The 26,661-nt window shown below is 37.1% G+C and overlaps 2 protein-coding genes across 3 annotated transcripts in view; one reads left to right on the top strand and one right to left on the bottom strand.

The window, feature by feature from the left end:
- The window catches only part of TMEM232 (transmembrane protein 232), a 378,932-nt gene that overhangs the window by 85,455 nt on the left and 266,816 nt on the right, over positions 1 to 26,661 (top strand).
- Positions 539 to 25,226, bottom strand: SLC25A46 (solute carrier family 25 member 46). Of its 2 annotated transcripts, XM_060009037.1 has the most exons (9): positions 24,831 to 25,226; positions 22,235 to 22,277; positions 21,367 to 21,424; positions 18,698 to 18,775; positions 18,145 to 18,245; positions 10,286 to 10,342; positions 8,996 to 9,053; positions 5,927 to 5,983; positions 539 to 4,652 (listed from the first exon to the last, which is right to left on the bottom strand). In XM_060009037.1, exons 1-9 carry the CDS (start codon positions 25,114 to 25,116, stop codon positions 4,074 to 4,076), a joined length of 1,317 nt encoding a protein of 438 aa, XP_059865020.1. In that variant the 5' UTR covers positions 25,117 to 25,226; the 3' UTR covers positions 539 to 4,073. The 2 variants fall into 2 exon arrangements, with proteins under 2 accessions (XP_059865020.1, XP_059865021.1); XM_060009038.1 differs by lacking the exon at positions 5,927 to 5,983.

Raw genomic sequence — 26,661 nt, forward strand, 5'->3', positions numbered from 1 at the left:
TTTCTTGATCTTCATTTGTACCTACAAAAGTGAACTTTTCTTTTACCCCTGTAGGTGTAGAAAAATCTTCCCTTCTTCCCTTCTAGGTCTTTGGCTGGTCTAATAACTTAATTGACATGAGACAGGTTAACAGGAGACAAATTTAATTTCGTATGTACCGGATCCCCATAAAATGAGATTCAAAGAAGGGAACCGGAGCTGAAAGCTTTTATAACGTTTAGACGAAGAAACAGTAAATTTGTGAAGAACTGATAGGCAGAGGGGTTTGTGGTGGGGTAGTAAATGGTGAAGGAGTAACAAGGTTTATTTATACAGTTTTCTCAGCCCTAAATTCTCTCTTCTGGTACAGGGAGGCTACCTTTCACATGGGCAATTTGCTTTCAGGGGAACAAAGGAGGGTCAGAGTGTCCTTTTGCACCCACTGTTTCTCAAGGACCTTTAATACAAAATAATCAATATGCCAACACAGCATATTTTGGGGGGACATATTCTGAACACCTACACCACCAGCCTTAGTAGTTCTCTAGCATCAGTAAAAGAAAATTAGTGATTTTATTTCAACATTTTATTTAACCTTTTCATATTACACAATTTACTGAAAACACTTTAAGTACCAGTGAGACAAAAACTTAAAATACAGACAACACACCTCTTCTAGCTGAGGTAATATTGTATAAAATTCATTGTCAAATCACAAGTTTTTGTTACTCTATTATACAACTTGGTAGCATATCAGTGATAATCAGTGACTCAAAAGAAAGACATTATATATCCAGTTTATATGAGAGAGAGAGAAGGAAAGGGAGAGAAATGTATAACTACTTGAAAGAGTAGAGAAACCAGAAATGCCGAAGTTAAGTATCACTTAAATTCTGATGCAATGTGAGTTGTTACCATGGGGATTTTCTTTGCTTATATATTATTAAAAATAATTAATTCAAACCTGGCTATCTTTTCAAGACCTCCCAGTATGCAAACTGAGGGTAAACATCCTCCACAATCTCATTTGAAAAAAACAAAAAGCCATGTGTTTTCTTTTATCTTCTGAGCACATGTATGAATACACGGAAATACTGAAGTGTTTGTGCCTAGTCAGTTAGTGAATGCTTTGTGGGGTTATAACAAACACAGTGCTGAAAAGACAGCTGTGAGCAGGCAAGCACATATGCAAAATGAGCAAGACCTCTTGCCTCTCAGTTTTACTTCTGAAAACACTGGCTATCAAACTCCACAATCCGTAACCATTTTGAAATTAGTTTTTTACTATTTCATAATTATAACATCTAGTGCTGGAGTTCGGAGGCTTAAATTATGTAAACTTAGAGATTATTTTTCTGGAAACCATAAAATAAAGAGTCTCTCGAAGGAAAGGGATTTATAAACAGATTTAGTAAATCAATTCATAAATTCACTTAACATAGTAAGTTAATATTTACCAGGTATTTCAGTTTTTAATTCCATTGCTTTCAGACTATTTGACTCAAGTTAAGAAACCCAACAATGTAAGGCAAGTATATCATACTTCAGCTCCATGGCCCAAATCTAGCTTATGTAAGTGGATCACTGGGACTGTGGAACATTTTAATAGACTCTTACTCATGATAATATTAATCATACTGAATTAAAAATGTTATTCTAAGCTATTATCACCTTAAGAAATATAGCCCATAGGTATTTGATTTTGGCACCTATATGCTAAAGAAATAGAGCAATTTTAAAAGGGAAAGAGCATGTCTAATGTTTATTTTGCTTATTCCTTTCTAAATTCAGTTAAACATATTTGGCCGGCATTTAAGTGCTTGAATTTTAAGGATTTTTTTATATTTCAACTAATTTGGAGTGGTACTAAAAAAATTAGTATTTTACTTGCTGCCTTTCAATTTTAGGTTTTTTTTGAATTTTTTTTTTATACAGCAAGTTATTAGTTATCTATTTTATACATACTAGTGTATATTTGTCAATCCCAATCTCCCAATCAATTTTAGTTTTAACATTAATTTGTATTCTTTCTCCAAAGAGACAGAAAATAAGACCAACCTACTTGTATGTGGTTCAGCCTATCAGTCTTGTAAATGATTCCACGAGACAGATTTATATAACTGAATCTTCGTAACTTTCATAAAATAATCTTGAAATATCTAGTAATTAGCTAAAGGATCCCAGATTTTCACTAGTAGATACTTGATTCCATTCAGATTCTGTTCTTCTAGAAATTTTCTGAAACTTGAAATTTTCAGAAGTTTACTCTTGTCTGAAACTATCTTCGATTATAATAAAAATGAAAGGTTTTTAGGAAGTTGGACATATTATAAACATCTAAAAATTTACTTATTAATTCAAAAGCAATGAGAACAACTTAAGTGCTGTAAACCGGACAAGGTAAACCATAATCTGAACGAGTACAACTTGTGTTTAATTTTATTTTCTCCCTCATGGTGGAATGGAAAAATGGAAAACTTCCATGTTTTAGTCATTAAAAAAGAACCACACATACACAAGATAGTAGAGAGAGTTGCAACAAATGTATTGTTTCACACTTTCTGGATGTCAATTTTTGGTTCCAACATTATTAATCACAAAAAGTAACCATTTCGCTGACATTTAGTAAGTAAAATAGATCTCAGTAAAACAGAACCTGCATTCTACGTTGGACAACATCAGTGCAAAGTCATTGTACTTCAGTGTGCTAAATGGTTCCTAGTAAAACTGATCATTCACATGAAGAAATGAAACTTTAAAACATTTAATGATGGATTAATCAAATGCATATCATTTTACTATATGAAGAGCCTCACCCACCAAATTCAATTTCGGAACAGACAGAATTTTTTTATTAAACTGATGACCAACTTTTTTGCTTATTATTTGTTGAAATTTACTTCTTTTCATCACCCATAAAAAGCAAGGACAAACTTCCTTTAAGGTTTCTATTTTTCATCAGTATTCATCCAAACAAGTTTCAATAAAAGGTGATAAGGATAAACCTGCATTTCCCTTTATGTATATCTAGTTTGGAGAATGAAACTATGAACAGAAACTAAAAGAAAATAAAAATTGAAGTCATCATTTAATGATGACTATATGGAAGGCAAGAGGCACAAATTCCCAGGTGAATTTTAATCGTGTCTCCTCTAAGTCAAGTCATTCAGAAACGAATGGCAAGTGATATTCACTTTAGTACACAATTTGTAAATGTGGAAGCAGGAATAGTTGTCATGATTATTTTATATTCTATCTCTGTTAAGAGTGGTTCTAAAAACAGTCTGATGATTCATAAGGCTAGATAAGCAAATCAAACTTTATAAACATATGACAAATTCTAAGTTGCTGGCACTGAAACGGTGGGTTTGCATATGGACAAGTAAGCTGTTTGCCTTAAATCTTTGGGGTACCTTGGCTTTTAATATTTTGTTCTGATATTCAAGCAGAAAATACATAACTGCATTTTATACAGTAAGCTGATCTAAGAGTGGGAAATTTGTAGGGATGAAGGCAATTCCAAGTTGTATGTATGCATATAAGTGGCTTTATAGAATAAATGTACAGCCATTAAAGTTAGACAGGGACAGTGCAACTTAAAACCCTCAGCTCCTGTTTACAGATTGCCAGATCTAATCTTTCTTGTCCGGGTTACTGATAACATAACTTATTTGCTGAAAGGTAAACTATGACCTCCTGCTACTATACACTGTATTAAGAATGACATACCAATATCTAGAAGGTGAACTAAACATGTAATAAACATTAAAGTCATATGAAATTTTGTTTTCAGTTTGCTGACAAAATTTTGCTTCTTCTCGAGATCATTTTTAGTTCAGCATTAGTGCTACACTAGCTAGAATTTAATTCATATGAGTGTCTTTATTCAGTTTTCAAATTTGGAATACTTTGAATCCAAAATATATACCAATAACCTTTTTAAAAAGTGAAGAGTCAATATAATCAGCATGGACTTTTTCTACCAGTTTCACTTTCTAATCCATTTCCCACCAACGGTATTTCACTCTTATCCCTCATAATTTCATAACGAAGTATCCAGATGATGTCTTTCAGACTAACCAGGAATCTAAATCTCAAACACTATTTTGAAGAAGAGTAGAGTAAATAATCTTGGTAATCTGTAAAACAGCTGCGTGCAGCGTGTACTGTATTACAACAGCACCAAACCCTTTATAAAAACCAAGCATTCCTTCTTCCTGCCTTATGGTATTGATACAGTCTCTCATTCCCTCATACTGTGTATTAATTGGAAGCACTTCATAGCCAAGGTCTGTATTGTCAATTATTGTGCGTGTTCCTTGAATGTGAAGGCGGTGCAAAACTGTTTCCAATGGGTAAAGTATAACATCAGAGCAAAGACTGGCAGCAAAGTTAGCAATAAGCTCTGGAAAATAAGCATCCAACATACTCTGCACCGGGCTAGTGCTCTCAGCTAGGTGGCTATTGTAAGTCTTTCTCTTTAGAATTAGCAGGACAATCTTCTGAATGACTGAGCTAATGATGTAATGAAGAACCCCATGCAGCACCGTAGGGAAGATCAAGGAAAGAAGCGGAAGTAGTCGTTTGCTGTGAGGCACTCCCAAGCCTATCACTCTTCCAATTCCTTCTTTAATACATTCCAAAATTCCAGTATTGTCTCGAATTATCTCACTCTGAAATGAAAATGATGAAATGAGTAAAAGTTAACATCTGCTTATTCTTCCACAAAGAAGGATTCTTTCTAGGTCCCTTTTAAACCCTAATTTTCTGACTAAAGAGGAAAAACATCAATGGTTTGCAAACTTCAAATGTTATCTAGGCATTAGATTCTTTTTTCAAATAAAATTTCACAAAACAGATAGCAGTGAAGCTGGGAGCTATTCTTATTGGGGGAGGGAAACGAGAAGAGATGTGGAGGGTGACACACCTGGTTTCCCCACCCTCAAGAACCTCCTTAGGACACATTTTGAAAAGCAACAAATATTGTACATGACATTGAAGAGGTAGCACAGTGCTTGGAGTTCTTAAGCATTGCTTTAAAACCCACCTCCATTATGTACTTACTGGTCATGTGACCATGGGCAACTTACTTAACTTCTCCTAAGAGTCAGTTTACTGTTCTATAAAAATGGAATTAGGCCTACCTACCTTTTATGCACAGAGTTGCTGGGAGCATTAAATGAAAAAAGGCCTGGTACCCAGAACACACTCAATAAACATGAGTCATTATCATCTGCATTGTCTCTGCTTTTTTACAATTATGGGGATATGTATAAGGAAGTTTGTGATACTGGTTACAGAGGCATGGACAGGCAGAAAAGGAACAACTAAGAGGCCAATTTGGCTGCAGCAACGACTGAAGAAGAGAACAGCAAAAAATGAAGTTAAAAAGGTAGTCAGGGGCCATACCATGCCACTGTGCAGACCTTGGCCTCCAGTCAGATGGGAAGTGACTAGGTGGTTTTAAGCATAAGATGGGTAAGATACAATTTATGTTATACTGGCTGTTGTGTAGAGGAGAATGAGAGCAGAGGCTGAGAAACCAGTTAAAGATATGATGGTGGATTGGACTAGCAGGTAGCAAAGGAAATAAAATGCTGCAACTGTGCTTTTATCCTAAAATTATAGCCAATAGGAATTACTGGTAGATTTGATTTGGGGTGTGAAAAAGAGAAGACAAGGATGACCTCAAAGCTGTTGGCCAGAGGAAGTGGAGGAATAGCAGTGCCTTTTACTGAGTTGGACAATATTCCTGGGGTAGCAATTTGGGGGAGAAGATCAAGAATTCAGAAATGTTAAGTCTAAGGTGTAAACTCCAAGTGGAGTTTATAACCTAGACTACAAGGAAAAGGTCCGAGCTGCACGTACAAATGTGAGAGTTTACAGTGAAGAGAACATATTTAAAACCATGAGACTAAAATGAGCTCACCTAACCTAATCCATTTACCTGCCTCTGGCCCCCTTCCCAGTCCAGTTTATTTTTAATACAGCAGCCAAACAGATCCTATTAAAGACACAAGTTAGATCATGTCACTCTTCGCTCAAACCTGCCAAAGACTTTCCATCTCCCTCAAAGTAAAGCCAAATTATTACAGTGATCTTTAGTGTCCTGTGTGATCTCTCTCCCTCTTACCTCTCAGACCTCATCTCCTCTTGTTCTCCCTTCCTTAGTCAGCTTCAACTGTATTGGCCTTCATTTTGCTCCTCAAACATGTAAGATATAATCCTACCTCAGGGCCTTTGCACTTGCTTTCCCTCTGCTTAGAATGTTCTTCTCCCAAATATCCATGTAGTTCTTATGTTCAGACCTTTACTCAAATGACTTTTGCTTCTGAGAACTTTCCTGATCTTAAAAAAATAGTAACATCCCTTGCTACCCATTACACATCTTATTTCATTTCCTTGTTTTATTTTTTAGCACTTAGCACCATGAAGTATCCTTTTGTTTATCTTGTTTATGTCCATCTTCCCCACAGGAATGTAAGTGCCATGAGGGCAGAAAGTTTTTGTTTGCTATGTTATCCCCAGGGTCTATAACAGTGCCTGACATAGGTTAGCACTCAATAAATGAATTTAATTCATTTATTTAAAATTTTAAAATTTAAAATGAGCTTTTAAAAAAAATTAGCAGTTAAGAAAGATTAGCTGAAAGGTGAAGTCAGTAAAAACCTTGATTTAATACTATGCTGAGAAGTCTGAAATTGATCTTCGAGAATATGAGTCAACGTGGATTCTTAATCAGCAAAAGGATACAAGCACTGCAATTTAAGAACACTAATCTTGCATGAATATGTAGAATGGACTTTAAAATGCAGGAAACAGAACAAAGATTCTTAGTAAAGACAACAGATCACTAGGAAGTTCATATTGAAGAATGGTGGTGTTCTTTAGGAGATCTATATATACATGTGTATTTTTCAAGGGAAAGACTGTTCTCAAAGAGATCTGAGCTCCCCAGACAGGCAAAAAACCACTGAACATGGTAGGGAGAAAGAAGCTAATGTAACAAGAAGGAAAGAGAATGGTGGCCTATCGGTGGGGAGGAGCAGACAATCTCAGATACTCCCTAAAGTTAGAACTGAGAAGGCATGATGGCTGATTGGTTATGAAGGATGAAAGAAATATGAAAATCAAGAGTTTTGTAATTTTTAGATTCATATAAAGGTGAGAGTTAAAAGGATTCATGCAAGTAAATGAGTTCTCCAGGACAGTGAATATGGGACACAAAGCAGAGAGGGTCAAGGATTGTGCCTTGGAGCTACAGGAGAAGAGATGGTAAGAGGTTACTAAAAGAAAAGGAGGATGTTCAAGAGAGTAGAAATTGAAGGAAAAAAAAGAGAACTAGAAAATCAGACAAAAGGAGTCAAAGGAGGCGGTCAGCAGGTGGAACCTGGGGCAGAAAAAAACAGGGCATTTGGGTTAAAAAAACACAACAAAATGAACATATAGTGAGCTGGGCACTTTACATAAATAATTCACTTAATTTTTATAATTCAGTTAATAAAATACTAGTCCCATTTTATGTATGAGAAAATTAAGATTTAAAAAAGGTTAGGACATCTGCTTAAAGTCACAGGTCTAATTTAAGTAGAGAAATGTGACTGTGATATGGGTCTGCATAAAGCTAAAACTTGTTTTTCCCCAATATATCACGCTGTTTCGTTTTTTTTTTCCTTCAATAATTATCTTCCTGCTATTTTTCCCCCTTATCTATAAAATGAGGCTATGTCATAAAGTGATAATTCTGTAAACTGCAGCCCCATACAAAGGTTATATCCTTTCACATTGCCAAATGCAAGGGGATAGGAGACAATATTTGGGTAGCAAGATGTTAACTTCAGTTAATAATTCTAAAAAATAAACACATAAAAAATCAACAATAGGTTCTGCCCCCAATCCACCCCCAACTGAATCTCTGCCCTGGGGTTTGAAGGCAAGCAGGTAAATGTGAAACACATAAAGGACTTCCTTCCTCAATTTGTGCCGTGCTCCACTGCACTGTGTAGTGAAGCGAGAAAGGTCTGTGATGGTTTTGGAGTTCCTTCACCATTTGGTCCAATTTGTATTGTAATAAGTCAATGTTTCTAAAGTTGTGCAGGAAGATGGGGTCATTACGAGTTTATGCATGAATAAAGTTTTTTCTGCCTTTAAAAAAAAAGAAAAGAAAAGAAAAACAACGATATGGCCAGAAAAGCAATTAAGTGGAAAAGAGTAATTAGAAAAGGAAAGGCTGATCCAGTGAGGTTTTATAGAGAGGAAACTCATAAGCGCTGATTATGACAAAGAAAAAAATATGCCAGAGGATCTGATGTTGAAGACGGAAGACAGGTGGTAGACAGTTAGTTGGATTTTGTGTACAGGGTAAAGTTAAGCTAGCTCTCTTACAGTTTTAAATGCAGGAACGGTATGTGAGAAAGTACATTAATTCAATGTACTTGAAGTGCCACCATGTGGTTAGAAATAGTGAAACAATTTAAAATGCTAGCAGGAGACTGCTTTCGCTTTGTAGTATATACTAAACACCATAGCATCAAATGTTCCTTAAAAGGCATATTTAAAAAGAATGCTGTTAGTAAACTACCTATGGGGACTACCTTCTCACTGTTAGGATGATTATCCATCATGTTTTATGTTCAGGTAATTAGTAATTTATTGTCTGATAAGCCATAACTATTTGAGTTATTAAAAAGTTGGAGAAAAAAACAAAAACAAAAAACAACCCTATAGATTTTTTTGTATTCATAGGCTGGTTTCTGAGATATCTGAATGAAGAGTACAGCTGTCTGTGTAAGGGATAAAAAGAATTAAAAGTGTGAAGTAAATTTGCAAAGGAAACAGACACACCAGCAGTGTGCCTAGTATATAATCTTTGGTATATGTATGGTATCTGAGAAAAAATAATTTTTTTAGAAGGATACTGTCTTAAATTTTTCTGTTATACTATCAGACATACACAATATACTGAATATTCCAACAACATTTTTAATTTAAAAAAAGACAGGAAAAAATAGCTCACCTGTACTGTTTCGATTAGACTTGCTGAATAAAAAGGCATTGCCACTATATAAGTTAGGCTGTAGAAATTAAAACAAACTTATCAGTATACTGAAACAAGATGCTTACACTAAATTTTTTAATATCTATATTAATACATCAACATAATTTATACTCAAGCTTGAATAATATATTCAAGGTTTTTAACTATTAATACCTATAGCCTAAAGATACTTCGGAGACCTGTAACAGAAGATGCTTTACTCAACAATTAGAGATGAAAAATTAAGTATTAATAATAACACAGTGACAGCCTGTAAAGAAAATTATTTTAAACCAGTAAAATGTAGGCTTGTTTATGATTCACTGTTTGGACGTCTACCTGCACATAGCTAATGTAGCCTGTATATCTGATACCTAAAATTTAGGTTGAGGGATCCATTCCATTGCTTGCCTTTTTAGTGATATCTCAACAAGGCTACTGTTCTGCTATTGTCCTATCTATTATCATTATCCATTCCCAGATTTCCCACCCAGCAGAGCTAAGCCAGTCTTCCATGGTAAGTGAAGTCCCCTTTTATTATTAAAAAACAATATTGTACAGCTTTGCAAAGTTGCCTCCTATTGCCACTATTTAGACATAGTAATATTACAACTTTGCAAGCCTGCAAAATATAGTTATTTAAAATAATGTCAAGGTGGGACTTACCTAACCCTATGGGCCAGGTCCTGGCAAGTAGTGGTTTTCAAGGTGAATGGAACATCACTAAGTAAAAATGTGCTGGAATGTCCCACAGAGGGAGCCAGCAAGCTGGGGGGTTTCCAATTCCCAATCTTCAAAAAAAATTAAAAAGTGAAGAGTAAAATTCTAATCCATAAAAATGGTCAGTGTTGTAAAGTCACTAAGTGCCTTTAGGACTACGTTTTAATGACACTAAGGTTTTGTTTGAGTTTACTCATCACCATACAAATATAAATTTGTATGTCTGCTTACTAAGAGAATAATGATAATAATAATAAGAGTAATAATTTTCCTGGCAATTCAGGTTTAACAAGTTGAAGATCTCTGCTAACTTCCTAAGAATGCAAAGAAAAATTAGGTTGTGATTTTAGCCTTTCAAATTAGAAGGGTTATTTAAAAGACAACATATATTTCAGGATTTTATTCCTAAATTCTATGTTACTTTTCTGATTAAGTTCTAGTCCCACAAATATTTCATTGCTCTACTTTCCTTCACTTTGTTTATTTAATAAGCTTTTTTTCAGTTCTAACACTATAAAAATGGATATAAATGCTGCTTTTGATACTTACGATTTCAGTAGAAGGTGTTCTCCTATTTGTTTAGGATTCCATTTATGTGAAATCTCCCTAAAAAATAAATAAAGTAAAAGCCATGTTTTCTAAAACATCTTGAATTAGCTTAAGCTTTAAAAAAGTAATCAATTTTTAATTTTTTTTAATCTGTAGGAGAAATATATTCTCATGATGAACATTTTCCTTTCTGGGACCCGTCAAACAATTACAGTGGGTTGAAAAGAGAAAAAACATAGAAGGTCTTTCTGTATGTGCTGACAGAAGGGGATGACAGAGGAGGAAGAGTTATAACTGACTATAAAAATGAACATGAGACATTAGATAAGATGCAAAAATGATAGACTGAGGAAAACAATCGACGGGGAAGAGAAAGGTAAACAATAAAATAGGATAAAGGAATAAAAAAAGCTTTAAAATGTATGTAAGAATGAGAATTAGAAAACAAAACAAAATTAAGTAACTGTAATTCAGAATGACACATACATTTGTATAGCCCCTAATTTTCAAAGTGCCTTTACTTATTGAGATGACATTACTTTTGTGACCTTTATTATATTCTATTATCTTTTTTAGCTCCTACTATATGCCAGGCATTGTGCAAAGCACTCTGCATAAATTACTTCTAACCCTCACAATGAACCTATAACCCCCAATTTCATAGATGAGGAAATCGGCTCAGAGATGGTTCAAAACTTACCCAAAGCCATGCAACTAGTTAGCGGTGCAACTTGGTCTAAACCATGGTCCGTATGACTTGAAGTCTATACTATCTGCCTGTACTGCCTCTCACCTCATTTGATACAAGAAGGAATCCTGTGAGATAAGCAGAGCAGGTACTGTCCTATTTCTTTTACTTATGAGAAAAATAAAGGTCAAAAAGATCACAGGTGGGCATATACCCTGAGAAAACCATAATTCAAAAAGAGTCATGTACCAAAATGTTCATTGCAGCTCTATTTACAATAGCCCGGAGATGGAAACAACCTAAGTGTCCATCATCGGATGAATGGATAAAGAAGATGTGGCACATATATACAATGGAATATTACTCAGCCATAAAAAGAAACGAAATTGAGCTATTTGTAATGAGGTGGATAGACCTAGAGTCTGTCATACAGAGTGAAGTAAGTCAGAAAGAGAAAGACAAATACTGTTTGCTTACACATATATATGGAATTTAAGAAAAAAAAATGTCATGAAGAACCTAGGGGTAAGATGGGAATAAAGACACAGACCTACTAGAGAATGGACTTGAGGATATGGGGAGGGGGAAGGGTAAGCTGTGACAAAGCGAGACAGAGGCATGGACATATATACACTACCAAATGTAAGGTAGATAGCTAGTGGGAAGCAGCCGCATAGCACAGGGAGATCAGCTCGGTGCTTTGTGACTGCCTGGAGGGGTGGGATAGGCAGGGTGGGAGGGAGGGAGACACAAGATGGAAGAGATATGGGAACATATGTATATGTATAACTGATTCGCTTTGTTATAAAGCAGAAACTAACACACCATTGTAAAGCAATTATACTCTAATAAAGATGTAAAAAAAAAAAGATCACAGGGATATGTTCAAAGGAGAGAGGCAGAATGCCAGGTCTGGAACCAAGGTCTAGGACTGCGTGCTTCCTACTATTTAGGTTACCTTTGGAAACCAGAAAAGAGAGAAGAAAAAGAAGAGAGGCAAGCTGAATGAAGAACAAAAAGGGAGAAAGTTATATCAAGAGAAAAGTCAAAAAGGAGAAAAGAACATGGAGAATAAAAGGGAAAGTAAAAAGGAGGCGGTGTGGGGCGGGGCGGGGGGGATGAAAAGGCAGACAGAGGGGATGGAAGGGATGCGAGGGGAGGGAGGAAGGCAGAGTAACAGAGAAAAGGAAAATGTAAAATAAAGGGGAGACTGGCTGCCACCTGCTCCCCTGATGACATTGGCACCCATGTACCACGGCCACAGCAGGAACCTGAGAAAAACATTTTCTATTTGAAATGAGTAAGTATGACAATCATAAGGAGACAAAGGAATATATTTTATACTAAAAAGGTAAAGGAAATTAATCACTGATAATGTAAGTGCTCTAAAAACAAACTCAGTACACTTATGGCATGGGTGGTATGTGAACTTTTCTACATTTTTCTAGGAGACTGAAAGGTCTGCAGAGAAACTTTTAGACAACAGAACAACCATCTCTGATTCATCACATTCTGATTAAATTAATACCAGAATACTATATTAGGCCTGAACAACTATCGAAAAATGCAGCTGGAATGACATTTAATGATTAAGACGAAAATTGTAAAAAAAGATTAGGCTACTTAACTTACTGACAGTGACTTTATGATTATAAAACAAAATATGCTACAAGTTTTGGAAAATTTCTGGGCACTGCTATTACTCTTACTATGGCCTCAGAAAGGGTTATCACAGGTTATTATGACATTAAGTTTGTGCACTCCATTAACATTATGGATAGATGGGTCTGTGACCTGCATTTCTGTAAGGACTGGGCCACCTTTCCTTTGAATACTAATTACTGCGGCCGGTTCGTAAGATTATTAGGATTAAGGTAAAAAGAGTGAAAAAAGAAATTTAGAATCAAGTATAAAAAAAACCCCGAGATGCTCTTCCTGGTATCTGCTTTCTACTCCTTTATAAAATGTGTAAAACTTATTGCCACAGCTCTATAAATTTAAATTAGCATATTTAAATGCTTCAGGAAAAAGGGTAGTGTAAAAATCTACTTGTGATTAAACCTTTTTATATTTCATCATCAAATACCAAAATATATAAGTATATTTAACTCGCTATTTTCACAAGCAAAAACTGCCCTTCAAATGAGCAACAAAATTAAGTGAAGTGACTTACTTTTTATCAGTTTTTCATTTGACACACTAACACACATACTCCCATGCATAATCAATATACAAATGCAATAGAATTTTTAAATAACGCTCTGTTTATACAGTCTACTTTCCATTGCCTCTTATTTTCCCGTGCTCAAACTGCGCTCTTAAAAAAAAAATCTTCCCTCAATGTAACCCAAGCCCCTCATCTTCCAGCTCCTTCTCTTCATCTCTCCTCTTCACAGAGGACTGTCTAAACTTGCTATTTCCATGTCCTAGCTTCCCACTCACCCTGAACCCATTCCAAATTGGCTTCTACCCTATTATTCTAAGAAAACAACTCTTGCCAAGGTCCCCATGACCTCCACATCACTAAATCAAATAGGCATTTTAAGGTTGTGCCTTATTTGACCTTTCAGCAGCCAACATGCACTTGTGTTCTTCCCTCCTTCTGGAAGCACTCCCTGCCCCTGTATTCCACTATCCCATACTCTTCTGGTTTTTCTCCTCTCTTCTGGTCTCTACTTTTGACTCCTTTGCAGGGGCATTTTTCTGAACTCAGCATCCTATTCTGGAGTTCCTAAAGGCTCAAGCCCTGTTCTTTTCTTACTATATAAGTTACATTCCTTCCCCAGGCAATCTTACCCAAGATGATGCTTCAGAACCTCCCAAATCTATTATCTTCAGTTTAGACTTCTCTCTGTGTCAAAATGAACTTGTCCAAAATCAGACTTATAACTTTTCTTTCTTACTCTTAGACTCTTTTACTGTTCCCTAATTGAGAACTTAATCAGAAAGGAGATCTATTGAATTGGAGAAAGAGTTCATTGTATTTAAAATGGAATGTGTTTCAGGTCAGTGAATTCAGAGGAGTCATTAGGAGAAACAGACAACATGAGGAGAAAACAGTAAAACAGTACTGGTACAACTACAAATGTGAGATGAGTCAAACTAAGCTGGAGTTCAACTAAATGGATTCTGTGAGAGACTGAACTATACAGGTAGCCTTGGTTAGAGGTGCTCCTTATGTTAATGATTTGAGAAATGCCACGTGAAAGGAAAGGGTACTTCAGGGTAGAGCAACACAAAGTCTAACTCACTCCACCTGGGGGAAGGTTTGGGGAAGAATTTAGGAGGGATCTGAACAGTAGATAAAGAAAGAGATCACAGATGATGATCCTGGGCTTTATACATTTTTTTAAAAAAGTAATAAATACTGAGAAACTATAATGTGATCAGATCACAAATTCAGATGTGATCATAATCAGTATAAAAAAATATTGGTGAATCCAGACTGTCTCACCTGTTGTACCTAGTGATCACCGTGAACCTCAGTCTCAGAGACCCTAGAGCTCATCCTCCTCAAGTGGTAACTTCTGTGAAATGCTTTGGGTTTCTGCTTTAATACTGTGTCTGCTATGACTTTGTTTTCCCCCAAGAAAAGTCAACCTTGCCCAAATAAGTTAGAATTAAAAAAAAAAAATGTTTACACTGTATGTCTGAGAATGGCTTTATTTGACATCTAGTTACACAAGCCAAAATCCTAGAAGTCATCCTCGACACCCTGTCTATCATCAACCAACTTTAATCCATCATCAAGTTCCATCAATTTTACCTAAATATATCTCAAAATCATCTATTTACATCCATCTCAAAAGATACCATCCTAGTCCTAGTTACCATATTTCTCACCTAGATGGTGATAGCTTATGAACATGTATCCTTTTCTCTACTTTGGTCCTCCTGCAATCTTTTCATCTCCACTTACAATGACCCTTTAGAAACATAAATCTGATCATGTCATTGACTCCTGCTTAAAACTCCTCAATATTCTTAAAGTGGCCTACAAGGCCAAGCGCAGATTGGCTCTTGCTCTCCATCCTGCTCTCTGAGCTCAAACCCTATGAGCCTTCCCTCAATTACAGGAATTCTCCACATTCCCCCTGCCGCACTGCCTCTGCACCAACTGGTCTGTGTCTCCTGAGTGCCATTCGGATCTCAGCTTAAGTGTCATTTTATTAGGGACACTGTTCCTAACACTCTAATACTGTCACAGAACCATATTCTTTTCTTTTAGAGAAAAAGCCTCAGTTTGTAATTATTCATTCATTAGTGGGATTATTTTACTTAACATATGTCCCTTACACTAGATCCCAAGTTTCATGGTCACAGGTACCTTTTGTTTCTTCTCACTATATACCTGATTTCTAGCACAGAACCTAGCACATAGTAGGGACTCAGGAAGTATGAGCTAAATAAATAAATGAAGTAATGAGTGAGATTTACCACAAAAATTTAACCCAAGTAGAATACCACAAAGACAACCTTTTCTGTCTTCTTTAATAAGATTCAAATGACTAACAGACAATACATACCCACACAACTGATGTGTCTGTGTGTCTACAGAGTAAGAAAGTTAGATAATAAAATTTAACAAAATTTTGTGCCTTCTCATTCTCATTTCTCTTTTCCCTTCCCTTCAACCTGAAGTTAAAGTTACTACTTCATCTCTGCTTTAGAGAAATGGTGTTACTTGCCTAAGGTCCCAGAACTAAAAAGTGGAATAGTCAGGACCAACAGTGTTCTGACTGCAAATACAGAATTCTTTACTCTTTCCCGTACAGAAATTACTGAATTTTGTTAAATTTTTATAAAATTTTGTGTTTGTGGGAGAACTTCAAGAACATTTGATGACAAGTACTAAGTTTTGATCTGATCCTGTGATATGAAAAACAATGGGGTGAATAAAGTTAGCCAAGGGCAGAAATTCAGATTTTTTTTAAGTATGAGAGGAGAAACTTAGCTGACAAAACATTTTTTGTTTTCTCTGTAACACTCAGCAAAGCTGTGTTAAAGGAACTTCAAAGCTATATGGTCCTTTGAAAGCAATCACACTGGCAAAAAGCCTGATATCAGTCTCTTCTGCCTTTACTTCCTTCCCTACAAAGACTGATTCTCAGATTGAGATGCTAGTGGCTGCACCTCACTTCCTTGTCAATCCAAAAAATTCACCCTGCCAGGGGCCAATTTTGGAATAACAAACCACTCGGTCTTTAACTCCATCCCTGGGATTTACTGTTGATACAGAAAATCCCAGAGTCCTGCCAAATAGCACCTAAACAAATTTATGATCTCCAACATTATCTCTTAACATTATTTTCACGTATTCCTTGTAAGATCCCCTTCCTGTTACTCATAGCTGTGACTGTCTCAAACGTCTATCATTGTTCTTATGCTCTATCTAAACCACCCCAGTACGGTTTCACCCGTACCCTGTTTCAGAGAGAAAATATACCCAGAATCAAACATTCCAATTTCTCTACCCTCTCCCTCCAAAAGAATCTACAATTCTGATTCTCCTCTCTTGGCTTGCAGGCCACCACTGTCCTACAGCTTACTGCTCTTGTTAATTTTTTTTGTGAACATCTCTTACTACTCCCCTCTATTACCTCTCCTACCACACCCACACCCACACCCACACCCACACACACACACACACGTGCACTCACACACCGCCCAGGATTCTGTCCTTGGTCCACTCTCTGTCATCTAGTCTACACGTCCTCCTTAGGGAAATTCATCCAAAGCTTCAACTGCCACTTTAGTGCCACACATTCAAAGCTATGCCTCCAGCTTTAAATTGTCTCTGAGACTGATCCACAGTTCCAACCACTATTAGGCATGTCCCCCTAGATGTCTTGCATGAATCTCAAACTTTATTTATTTATCCAAAAATATTTATTTATTTATTTATTTGGCTTCATCAGGTCTTATTTGGCAGCATGTGGGATCTTTGTTGCAGCATGCAGGCATCTCTCGTGGTGTGCGGGCTTCTTTCTAACTGTAATGCTCGGGCTCTAGTGCACGTGGGCTCAGTAGTTACAGCATGCGGGCTCAGTTGCCCCGCGGCATGTGGGATCTTAGTTCCCTGACCAGGGATCGAACCCGCATCCTCTGCATTGGAAGGCAGATTCTTAACCACTGGACCACCAGGGAAGTCCCTCAAACTTCATTTATTGACAGTTACATTCCTTATCTTCTTTCTGACTCCAACTTACTCTTCTTTATAAATTCTCCAACTCAATTCCAATCTAGAAATCTGTCACTGCTGCTAATTCACTCTCCCATAATCCCATTCCCAATCTATCACCAATTATCTATTATACTTTAGAAATGTTTATCCAGTTCCTCCCTTCTGTTCTACTCCATAGTTCAGACCCTTCTCCGTCTGGCCTAGATTACTGTAACAGTTCTCCGTAAGTCTCTGTCTACAACACTCCATGTTTTAAAAAAACACTGCCACTTGAGAAATCCTTGATCAAAGAACCCATATATTAAACAAAAAGAAACAATCCCCCCCCTTAGATTCCCAACTCCATAGACAATAAAGCCTAAGTCACTTACAAAGGCAGAACCATGCTTTAGTCTAGCACCTCAGCCTCTTTTCACGTTATTCTACTCCACACATGCCCAATATTCTAAGCACAAGACACTTCTTATCACCTGGACCTTCCAACTTCCATAAAATTGGGCATGCTGTGACCTCTACTTGCTCTCCTTCTCTGCCAAGGTATTTCCTACTCATAATTCCAGATCTAGCTCAGATTTCAGGCTGTTAAAAAAATCTCTGCCAATAAATCCACGCAAAGTGTCCCCTGCACTCTGAAAGGGGTTTGTTTAATTACGGCACTAATCACGATGTAGTAAAATTTGCTTACATGTGTCTCCTTCACCAAGCTAGCCACTTAAATAACAGGAATTGCTCACATACTCAGGTTTGTTCCTTAGTTGATAATTGTTGATATATAGCAGTAGGAGCTGAAAGAGCTCAATAGATATTAGACCAGGAAGCATTTTCTTTATCACATACTAATTCCATAAGATATAATTAATTATTTATTCTCAGTTTCTTCTCTTAGCTACTTCAGGCAAGTTTTCAAATTCAAGGTATTTTTAGCAACTATCATATTTTGTCATATATTTAATATGAAGTTAATCTGAGAAAATGCCAAAAAGGTACCTTGGTAAAGGTGTGAATTCACTGATTATTCCCTCTGCTCCAAGTGTGACTCCCTGAACAATAAATGTACTTCCCATTCCTTTCCAAAGAGCCCTTGGTCCCTAAAATGAACAAAATTTATGGTTATTTCTGTTAATGCATAAAAAAGAAACCAAAAAAAGGTCTTAATAAAACTTGATATTGAATGTTTACTGCTATTTTCCAGTAAGGCATTATTCAAAAGGACATTTTAGTAAAGAACTACAACTGAAGTAAGTCCTATCATTATTTTAACACTTGTTGGGTGGCCTACATTTAGGTGAAGATAAACACTCCAATTAATTATCTCTAATACGGATTAAATACCCCTAATATTTAATTAATTTTGGCAAAGGTGTGAATTTACTGATTATTCAGTGATATCAAGAAGATGTCATTATCATGTTAAGTTAGTTTTAGTATAAGAGTTACAATATCTTTAATAACTAAAAGGAATTATTGTTGCTTTAATTATTGCTAAGGCAAAATGGCACATTACAAATAACTTTAATAGAATGTACAGACTAATTCTCACCTGAGTTTTGTTGAAGCTGTACATAATATTGATGACTGTAAATGGAGTGAGATGATAAAGCCGAGCATGGTAATTAACCTGTAAAAAAAGATATTTCATGGTTATTTTCTGTTATTGTCTTGTTAAGAAATAAAAAGTCATGAAAGATACAGTGAGTCATAGCATAAATGAAAGTTCAATTCTAAAGTCAGCATAAATTACACATAAGCAAAATTACTCTTGAAAGTGCTTTAAATAACTTAAAAGTACAGTACATGAGGTTGTACAAATACAGCCCTGAAGACCAATGTGTGATATACATAGTAATGTAGAATATATAATAAAGAGGGCCTTGGTGTTTGATATTTATGTTTCCTTAAACACCAGAATTACATTCAGTGAGGCAAAATGCTCATGCCATTAACACATAGGAACCACGAAGAACTCAGGGAACAGCAGATTCCTGTCTACCAATGGCAAGCAATAACAAGCTACAAACAATTGGTAAATTATGAAATCAGTATACGGGGTCAGAATTAATACTTATTAAGTGAAATAATAAAAAGGAAAGTATCAGAATGCATCATACATTCTGAAGGTATTATTTGCTAAAACATTTTAAAAAGTTACTCATATAGAAGTATACACTGGATCACAATGTGATATTGTCACAATGTAAAATATATGCCTGAAATTCACTGTTCTAGTGTATGTAACACTGTTAGGGCTATTTAAATAGCTATTTCTCTCTATATGCTTACTTTTTGGTGCTAAGCATAAACAGCTTAATTTTTAACTATTTCTATCTTGTCTAACTCAATTTTCAAAGAAGATAAGTTATATTATAGGAGCTTTTGCCAGTGTGGTCCACTAGCCCTCAAGGGCCTCATTACCCTTTCAGGGGATTGACAAGTTCAAAATTATTTTCTTGATACTAAAGCATCATCTGCCTTTTTTACTGTGTTGACATTTTCAGTAATACTGCAAAAGCAATGGTGGGTAAAATTACTCACTTCGTAGCATGCATGAAGGCAGTGGCACCAAACTATATTTTTGTACTTATTGTATTCTTTATCCGACTCACTTATAAAGAGGCAAAAGCCACTTTCCCTAAAGAATGCCCTTGGTGAAGCAGTAAGACACATTTATTTTATAAAATGCTGACTCTTGAGTACACATCATCTTTCTCATTAATATTTTGTGTGTTGCATAACGAAGATGGCTGTCATAAGGAAAAGAACTTGTCCGATGGAGTTGTGAGCCTGAACTAACCACTTTTTTCATGGATCACCATTTTTTCTGGAAAAACTAACAGAATATAGTTATTCACATTTGGGATAACATGTTTTTAAAACTGAACAAAGTGGGCTTGTTGATTAAACAACAACAACAGTATTTGTTGCCAATGATAAATTTGAGCTTACAAGCAAAAATTATAATTCTGTAAAACTTATATCCACTATCAAGATCGTATGAAAACTGAAACGCTTTTCTGGTGAGACTGGTAGTGATTTTAATGACGGTGGTCTTTTGATACTGTAAAATCAAATGTCATAACATTTAGATGATCTATATGATTCAGTAAATTAGTATTTTTCAATTAATCAATGCATGATGTAACAGAAGCATGCACACGTAAAAAAACTATTCAAGGGCTTCCCTGGTGGCACAGTGGTTGAGAGTCCCAGGTTAATCTCTTTGTCAATGGGATCTTCAGATAAATAGACTAGTTACATTTACTAGGAGGAAGAGACTTTATCTAGAGTGCTCTTAGGACAGCCCTGGCTAAAGGATTACTATAAGTAAACCTGAGGGCTTCCCTGGTGGCGCAGTGGTTGAGAGTGCACCTGCCGATGCAGGGGTCACGGGTTTGTGCCCCAGTCTGGGAAGATCCCACATGCCGCGGAGCGGCTAGGCCCGTGAGCCATGGCCGCTGAGCCTGTGCGTCCAGAGCCTGTGCTCCGCAACGGGAGAGGCCACAACAGTAAGAGGCCCGCGTACCACACACAAAAAAAATCTATTCAACATGAAGTACAAATCAATAGCTTTTAATGTAACAGGGTATAAAAAGTTGATTGACGTGGTTTCAGATTTCACATTGCAAATAACTTTTAAAAAGTTACCACTTATTGAGTTTTGGTGTAGTATCAAAGAAGAATATCTGCCATTACCTCTTGTTTCTTTCAAAAACAAAGTGTTGCAACAAATTGCCTATAGAAGCAGATGTGAAAATCTGGCTGCCTTCTATTATGCCAGACATTAAAGGTATTTTCAAAAAAGTAATAGTGATTTTTCATAAAAAGGCTATTTATGTCAGTATCTAATGATACTAATGATCTAATGATCAGTATCTAAAATATTAATATTTTAATTAATTAAATATATATATATATATATATATATATATATATATATATATATATATATACGTGTGCATAAATTTTTCCAGTTTGGGGTTCTGAAATGGCAAATATTGATAGATATAATCAATATAAACAATTGTTCTTTGGAGACCTCAATAATATTTAAGACTTAAGAGCTTTCAAAGACCAAGAAGTTTGAGAACTGATATAGATTTTGGTGAATGTCACATGGGATAATGGTTACTTGGTCTCAGTCATTTATCTGAGGTCTGTACTTCAAATCAGGGTTAGAATTACTGTTTAGAAAATCATAGAAAGTACATTTACCTGACATTGGCGGCGTAGAACAATGCAGGGATGGGCCAGTACATTTTCTGTAAAAAGACTATAAAATAATAATTTATAACATTTAATTTACAACACATATAAATCTGAATTTATTCTTGAAGAATCATGCATTATTTACATTATGCATTTTTCTTAAAATTAAAAAAAAAGTTTTCAAATGTCTAGACATGTTTGCAAATCATTGTACCAATAACAAGATTCAATATGAAAAAAACTAAAGCCAGATTTGCAAACTGGTAAGCAAAAGCAACAACATATATAATATTAATATATACAGTATAAAGATGAAACTACATCTTGTATGCCTGATATGGAAAACTTCTTTCCTAGACAATTTAAATGCCCCTTTCCATTTCTTTCAGAGGATGTCCTATGAACAAAGTTCCTATCAGAAGGGCCATCTGCCCTATAAATTCTGTAAATTTTGGTTTTGATGTACTTTGCACTTAAGTTATATGGATTTTAACGATCATGTAAGTAAAACCTAGATGCCATGTTGCTAAATATCTTGTTATAATTCTAATGTTCAGCAAAAAGGTTCAATGCACAATTACTTTTTTTTGGGAGACAAGATTAGATTTTATTTTATTCTTTGGATAGATACATGAAACTTCTTACAATATTCCTTACAAAATTATTTTGTGTTTATAAAATTGAATGACTATTCTCTATCCTTACTGGGAAAAAAAATCAAGTTATCGATTTTAAATAATAAATTTTTTCTGCAAAATATTTTTCAATATTTTAACTACTGCTCTAAAGAAAGCAATACTAATTACCTAACATTATAAATTAAAGAAAGAACTTTAAATAAAAACTTGAATTAAAAATCTTTAGACAAAATTACCTTGCAAGTCCAATACCAAATCCAGCAAATCTATTCAGCTGTTCTAAAACAGAAGGAATAAGATTACTCATAACCATTATTTAGGTTTACTGTGAAAACAACAAAAAGTATTTTCTTTTTAACATGGTATTCATTTAAACTCCATGTACCAAAATCAAATTCTGATAGGGGCCAGAGAGGCCATCTGAGGAAGTGAAGAGCTCTCTGGAGGCTTGTGGCAAGTTGCAAGGTGTAGACCTTCTAAAGGCCCAACTGCTTTTCAGCTCCAATCCATTGTTGCCACATGGGACTCTGAGTCCAAGGTTTCAAAGCTGTGATTTTTCTAAAGAGATATTCTCATTTTTATATAGCATCTTCCAATCTTAAAATACTAGCAACTATTTTAAAAAGTGTTAAAATGTTGTGTGGACCAAATCAAACACGTTTGCAGGTAGAATCTAAGGGCTACCAGTTTTCAACTTCTGACTACAAATAATTTAAAATTTTTTCTAGAGAAGACTCTGACTGATACTTTCACCAACTTTACCTCCCATGTTGTAAAATTCGTCCTTCACTGTTACTGATGGAGAGCATCTATGTTAAGCCACTAGTTGCAAGCAAAAATACCCATGAAAATTATTAAATTGAAAGAGCACTTAGGGTAACTGAAATGGGTAAATAAGGCTCTCTTCTCTACTTCCCCAAGTTTTAAATACTTTGATAGTAGCTGCTTAATTAGGTCTCGGTGATAGACTACTGCGTCCATATGCACTATAGCTGATGGCATATCTATAGTCTTATTAGAAGAGTTTACAGCTGGAAAATTCCTATGCATATGTCAAAACAGAAAATAAAACCTTTTTCTACTTAATTGGAAAACTTAAAATCATAATGGTGAAATATCACAACCCCAAGAGACCAGACATTAAATTTCAGCTATAATACAATATTCACAAGGGATAATTTTTCTCTCATCCTCTTTTCTCTCTCCCCTCTCTTCTCCAATCCCTCCCTCTCATCTCTGCTCTTTTGAATGAAGTAATGCCCTCACTATTCCCTGACAGACAGAACAAGGTCACGTAAACAGTCTCTGGGGAAACCACTTGGTTCACTATTGCCTTGAAAAACATGCAAGGTAGAGAGAAGCTTCTTTTGCCCAATTAAGATACTTTCCTTCTTTCAGCTTTTCCCTTTTTGTGTGTGTACAGGTCATCTGCTAATATTAACAGAAAATACCACTGACATTTTCTGGAAGGTGTTAGGAAGGTTTACTATTGTTAACTGTGTAAGTCTCTCAGGCTTCTATCCTCTTTGCAGTTATTCACCAGCCTCTAAACTGCTGCAAAAAACCCCCACAAAACCCTGGTTATTAAGAGCTCCTCCTCATTGTAACCATCAAAGCATACATTATGAAAAGATAAAAACATCAGCTTTACTGCCTAAAGGTAACTGTGTAGCAATCGTACATGCATTTTCAATCATTTATAACTTTCCAGCACTCCTTCTGGGACCTGTAGGAAAAAAAAAAACTAGACAGAGTGAAAAAACTAACTGTATGACACTGAGTAAGTCACTGATCCTCCTCCATCTGTCCTCACTGGATGACATTTGAAGTCTATTCCTCCCAGTAACCCAAATCAAATAAATATTACTGTATTTCCAAGTCGAAATCAAAGAAATGAGAATACAATTTATGCCTGGAATATACATAATATTTAAGGATGTAATCTATTATTTTAAAAATTTCAGGAGAATGGGAAGATGCAGGCATTATTTCCTTTTTACGAATACAGCAGATGTTGACAATATCCAGATCATACAGTGTTGAAATTAAAACAAGTCTTCTGACATGCTACAGAGAATAATTATGTCTTGATTCCAAAGACTCATCTTGAAAATCTCTTAGTGATTTTGACTTTTCAGTGGAGTTAAGTCAGAGAAAGAAAGCAGGAGGTGCGAAAATACAGGGGTAGTTTGGGGATCTAGAACAGATACAATTACTATGAGTAAATGGAAAAAGGAAAGATACACTTTTAGCCTACTCTGTGCTCCATACTGTACTAGGCATTACTCACACCTCATTGTTTTGACACTTATAAAACCCTGAGTTATTCTTCTACACACCTTAAAGATGAGAACACTAAGAAATCACAGAGGTTAAGAAAGTCTCTCAGCTTTTAAGAGTGGTAGAGGCAGATTTGAGCCCAAGACTGCCTTTGCTGGAAATACTTCTCTTTCCTTCCACATTTCAGGGAAATATAGCTGTTGGTCAATTAGGTATTTTTCACATGATTCCCAATAAACAGTAAACCATTTCCGTCTTTCTTGATTCAGGTCATGGAATGTAATATGCCAAAACCCTCCGAAATCCTACCATGCAGACCACAGCTAAGTCAGTCGTCTTCTTTTGGAGGTGATCCCGGAGAAAACATTGGTGTAAAGAAGCGGGAGGAGGCCCGTTTCAGGGGCAGAGGACTAAAGGAGGGCAGAGGGTGTGGCGCGCGATAGGTCGGGAGGCCCGGGAGGCGGGACCCTCCGCGCGGCTTCCGGGGTATGCATGACCCGGTCTGCGGCTCCCCACTCCACCCGCCCCTACCGTGCGCCCCAGGTCCCTTACCGCTGCTTTGCCCGGGCACGCTGCCGCCGCCGCCGCCGCGGGGAAAGGGTTCCTCTGCTGGACCCTCGAGCGGGGTGGAGGGAGGGGGCACACCGTAGGGCGGGCTCTTCTCGCCCCAGTGCAGGTTGCGGCTACCCGGGATGTCTGGGGGAGTTGTCACCCAGTGGCTCAGGTCCGACGCGGAGCTGAAGGACCTTGCAGGGAAAGCGCCGCCAAAGCCCTGCTCATCCCGGGCACCACTCCGATAGCCCAAGCCATCGAATCCGTCCGGGCGCCGCGGATGCATCGCAGACGGGGCAGGATGAGAAGAGCCCACCCGGAGGCCACCACCCCTGGGGCCACGGCGACCTCGGGCCACACAGCTTTTCCTCCTCGGGAGTCTCCGCGTCTGGGGAAATTCTGACAACCGGAAGTCACGTTACAAATCCGGACGTTCAGGGAGCACGTGATCGTAGTCTCTTCCGGCGGCCATTAGAGACACGGTTGCTAAGGTGACGCGGCAGTAACTCTTAAAACTGCGGCCCTTAGTAGGGAGTGGGAAAATGACTGTCGGGTTAATGAAACACAGTACCGAGAGATGCTGTGAGGGAATTGGGGCGAGAGGTGCGGCCTGGATGAGAGGAAGTCGAATAAAGATGTTTCCTAGAGGGAGTTGACGCGTGGGTGGAGCTGACGCCAGAAATCTGATCTCAGGCAGAAATGCCCCGCCCCACACAAAGGCCCCAGGTCTAGCTCTTTCATTTCTTCGCTGGGCTGGTGTCCCGCGTGCCACGAAGGAGCTATTAGAGGTTAGAGTTGCGGGATGTTCGTGTATCTGGCTTTGCCTCCCGCACTTAGCGTTTTGGGTAAAATCTGTTGAGAGATCTGGTTCGGCTCAGTGAACCCAAAAGTATTGTGGACGGCTAGAGCAAGCGTTAGAATAGAACGTCGCGGGAGAAAATCCGCCTCTTCCCCTCCCCTCCGCAATCTACCCCAAGAATATAAACTGTTCTCCGGGATTTAGGAATTAAGCATTTTGCTTTTCTGAGGCCACAAAACAACTATAGTTTTCTGTAGCTTTTTCTTATTTTTTTTTCTGCTGCATCTAAAGCACTCAGGGTATTTAAATCCAAAGCGATACTGTTCAAAATCGAGACCCTAGTTAAAAAATTAAGAGGACTTCTAAAGAGAGTCTCCTACTACCTGTTTTCATCAGCTCCGTGGGCTCTTCTGGCAGCATCTCTCTCCCTAGATGTGAACGAGCCTAACATGGGTTCTTCCTGTGTCTCTTCTGACCCATTGGACTCCCAGGATTCTGAAGGCTTTCGGAAGAGAACCCTGACGCACTATTCTGAATCTTCCAGAAGCCAACCTTTTTAAAAAGTGATTATCAACTTCGGTATAAGTAGATTGACATTCTTTTTTGTTTTTCCAGTATGCGGGCCTCTCACTGTTGTGGCCTCTCCCGTTGCGGAGCACAGGCTCCGGACGCGCAGGCTCAGCGGCCGTAGGCTAAGGGCCCAGCCGCTCCGCAGCATGTAGGGATCTTCCCAGACTGGGGCACGAACCCGTGTCCCCTGCATTAGCAGGCGGACTCTCAACCACTGTGCCACCAGGGAAGCCAGATATACTTAAATTGAGTTGTAATGTGGCTTGGGCAAATGTATTGAGTCATTTCCTTAGTAAGTGTATCCTGTATTACTCGAGTACTAATACCAAATTACTGTGTACCTAGTATCAAATTAGTTACTGGACGTAATAAAAATATTTCTGTGTTCCTTAAGAATGATTGGCTCAGGTCCAAAACGTATTGTTTATTAAAAGAAGGAGAAAAAGGCCTGTGTGTGTGGCA

The sequence above is a fragment of the Delphinus delphis genome, chromosome 3 (assembly GCF_949987515.2).
Source record: "Delphinus delphis chromosome 3, mDelDel1.2, whole genome shotgun sequence".
NCBI lineage: Eukaryota > Metazoa > Chordata > Mammalia > Artiodactyla > Delphinidae > Delphinus > Delphinus delphis.